At 48.9% G+C, this 3,414-nt stretch overlaps 1 protein-coding gene across 1 annotated transcript; it reads right to left on the reverse strand.

The window, feature by feature from the left end:
* Positions 1-434: 434 nt before the first annotated feature.
* On the reverse strand, positions 435-3,120 carry EMH_0077240 (1,3-beta-glucan synthase component domain-containing protein, putative; the record flags this gene model as incomplete). The annotated part of the gene is made up of 6 exons (XM_013499836.1): positions 435-625; positions 779-976; positions 1,140-1,374; positions 1,631-1,795; positions 1,967-2,079; positions 2,256-3,120. 6 exons carry the CDS (start codon positions 3,118-3,120, stop codon positions 435-437), a joined length of 1,767 nt encoding a protein of 588 aa, XP_013355290.1.
* Positions 3,121-3,414: the final 294 nt, after the last annotated feature.

The raw sequence follows: 3,414 nt of genomic DNA on the forward strand, positions 1-3,414 counted from the left end.
GTGGGACGAAAATTTGACTACTCAAACGCATCAAAGGCAATAATTTGAAATTTCGTGTGAGGAAAAAGAAAGACCTACTTGAGAGGATAACCAGGCATTCCAGCTCGTGAAGTCCTGTCGCAGCCTAGGATAGTAAAATCCCAGGGGGTTAAAGATGAAGGGCACAAAATTAATTGAAGCGGCCATTAGCAAAATTGGCCACGTGTCGAGAAAAAAAACACCAGCATCAAGGCCAGCGTACTGCACAATCATCCACAGTAAGAACGTGAATGGATCAACAGCGCGCTAGAATTATACCTCTTCATAGGGTCACACATAACCGAATTCATATGCTCACTGCCAAGTTTGCCTGAGCTCCATCGCAGTGCAGAGTGCTTCTTGATGCTGGTTCTCCACTACCGTTAGCTACGTTGTTATGTGCAGGAGTAGCTATATTATAGGCCTACTGTGGCATATATGATCAAAAGGACGAACAGCTCCAAGCCTATGGAAAAATGGGTGAAATAGAAAAACATCCAAATGTCCTTCAATGTTGCTCGCTCTATAACAAATCCTCGGCCAGTTTCCTGGTACTTGGCCCCTCCGTAAATTAACACGTGGTCTATGACGGATGCCTTTGTGCAGGCTGCATAACACCATACCATATGCAACGTGGCTTGTTTGTGCCCGTGACTTTCGCAACCCATGTATAGGGGAGTACTCAAGCGTATTCGAAAGTGTAACGGTCGACGCCTAATGTTAGTTTAGAGACGGTAGTAAGCAACGTCCACGGACGCACTCATGAAGTTGTAATATGTCACGGAAAACTTGCTGATGAGGTCGACGAGCTTCCGCAACGCCGATCCAAGACCCTTCTCTAAAAACAGCCACGGTATGAGCGGTAGCACGAGCAGCATTCCAAGCTGGAACTGGACGTAGGTTGAAGGCGTCAAAACATATTCTAGAGCGCTTTCAATTGGCCCACTGTAGTTGTACTCTGCGTTGCAGCAAAACACCAAGTACACAGAGGGGTATCCGAGTAGAAGGCGCTGATTTTCTGAGGATGATGAAAGCTCCTCTCACCAACTAGACCTTTAAAAGGTCCGGAGCTGCACCAATTCGCGCCATTGTCTGTGGAGTCTTTGTTGCCTACAACGCACTTGCAAAAGCCAAGAAACACTTCGTGTACAGGCACACGTATGCAGCCAGGACGAGGATAACAGAGTTTAAGAAGAAACCAGGGCCGGTAAACCATAACGACAGCACTCGAAAGAAGTCCATGTTTAAAACGAGGCGGTTTAGATCGCGACTAAGAACTTGTTCGCCGTTTCCCCCAGCAACCTTCTTCTCGAACATGACAACTTGTTGCAGACCGACATCCCGCCCCTTGCCGCACTGCAGCCACACGTACGTGGGTACCAATTGGCGTGAAGAGCACAGACAGTTTCTAGGGGTACTACCTGCGACTGGAGAGATGTATTTGCATCAGAAATCCCATCTGTTTCCTAACTTCCACATCTAATCGGAAGTGAAAAGCTAAATCAGATACAGTGAGCTGTCATTGAGCTCCTAAGAGCAGGCTCCACATGCACGAAGTGCATAGAAGTCCCTCCAGATGGGCTCCTTGTATTTGTTCTGATGCTGTCCATACCTGTATATAGTCAGCATGGTGTACGCAATAACCTCTAGCGGTGCAATTAAAACCAGCGAAAATGTCTTCTGATAGGTTGATTCCGTTGGAAGCTTTTGAACAAGAGCCGCACGTCTGTACGAAGAAGCGATCGAAGATGTCAGGATGACCATAGTGCATTCGCACCTGAAGAAGCAAACAAACTGGAATCTCACATTTAGTGACAACAGGAACGATCCTTCATGCTCTGCTCCGTTTAGGAATAGTTTCCTACTACTCGCCCCTGCAAATCCTCCACGTCGTCTAAGTTAATTTCCAACGGCAAAATGTCATGAAGAATATAAAATACTTGCGCACTCTCAATGGAGTGAAGTACAAGCGTTGGTTTGTCGTTGTGAAAAGGTTCTCCTGCAGGGCCATGTAGCTGGCTAGACTTGAAACGTTTTCTGTAAATATGTGCTCCCTGAAGCCTGATCATAGAAAGAGCATTTTAGCCTTTTCTAGGTTTTTGTGGACGTGGAGTGTCAAAACTGTGCCATCCAGCCCCACTATTATTAGGAATGATAATTTTACTATGTCTGGCACATTAAACTGGGATCCTTCATCTGTTTTGATTGACAAGCCCTTATCAAGGAACGTCCCTTACCGAGAATCCGCATTCGAGCGTTCAGTGCGAATTCCTGAAGCAAGTTGCGGAGCTTTATCGCCTCCTCAAGGTACGACTCCATATTCATGTCCATCACCTGCATAGTGTCCATTCTCGAAAAGGCAATTGCGTGGTTCTGATTTTCAGGCTTCCCTGGTCCAATGATCGGAGCGCGACCCCACGGCGTCCCTGACTCGTCTACTATCAAGGGCAGCCGAATCTTGTAAATAGCCTCGAGTCGCAACGGACCCCTGCGCGACGGCCACAGCATTTCTTCTTGGTTGGTGTTGCGCCGAAGCCTGGCCAGGTTTTGTGCTTCAGCCTCCATGCGTGCTTGGTGGCGCGACAGCTTTTCTTCAAAAAAAGCTACGCGCTCTTTCATTGTCAGAATCCCTATCTCCCTGAGAGCGCCGACGCTGTTGCTTCTGTGGGCTGCGGTACTTGGGGAACTCGTGCGAGCCTCGTGCCTATCTCTTTTTGAGCCCGAGTTAGCTTGCCGGTCGTGGTTATCCTGCCTGCTCACTGCGCCGCTCGTTTCTAAAGCATGCGGAGAAATTTGGAACTCTGTTCGGTGAAAGGCCTCTTGCCGATGGAGCTGCAACCCTTGGACAGGTGGATGCATTCCAATGCCTACTTTTGTGTGATTGTAAGCATTGATAACGTCTTGGTTACTGGCCACCACAGAGTCCTCAGGCCAAGCAGCAGAGTCCAACAAATGTTCCAAGCGGTGGACGTCCATGGTTGCCAAGGCACTCCAAGGCAGCGAGCTCTCGTGCCTAGGATGCAAAGTGATGATGGAGTGCCTCCTCAGCGCTGAAGTGCATTCTGCACCTAGTGCATCTGTAGGGCTGCTCGAGTCCAACATACAATGCCTAGCCCTCATTGTCGGTCGAGTAGTGTACTGTCTGGCTCTCCCGGAAAGCTCACCTGAGCAACTTGTTTTCTTCTTCTCGAAAGAGCAAGAGCCAAAAGAACCACCTCCTGTTTGCGGCTGGCCAGCACACCCAACGGGCGTCATGGGAGCCATGCAATCACGCGCCAAATCTCGAGCAAACTGCGCCTCCAGAAGCGTTGGCGTAGGAACGCTACTGGGAAAATTGCCAGGGGCATAGGATGGCAAGCGAGCAGAATCTGTTCGCCATTGGAAGTGGCTTCTGCT

Source organism: Eimeria mitis, genomic scaffold, assembly GCF_000499745.2.
Source record: "Eimeria mitis Houghton genomic scaffold, Emh_scaff4722, whole genome shotgun sequence".
Classification (NCBI taxonomy): domain Eukaryota; phylum Apicomplexa; class Conoidasida; order Eucoccidiorida; family Eimeriidae; genus Eimeria; species Eimeria mitis.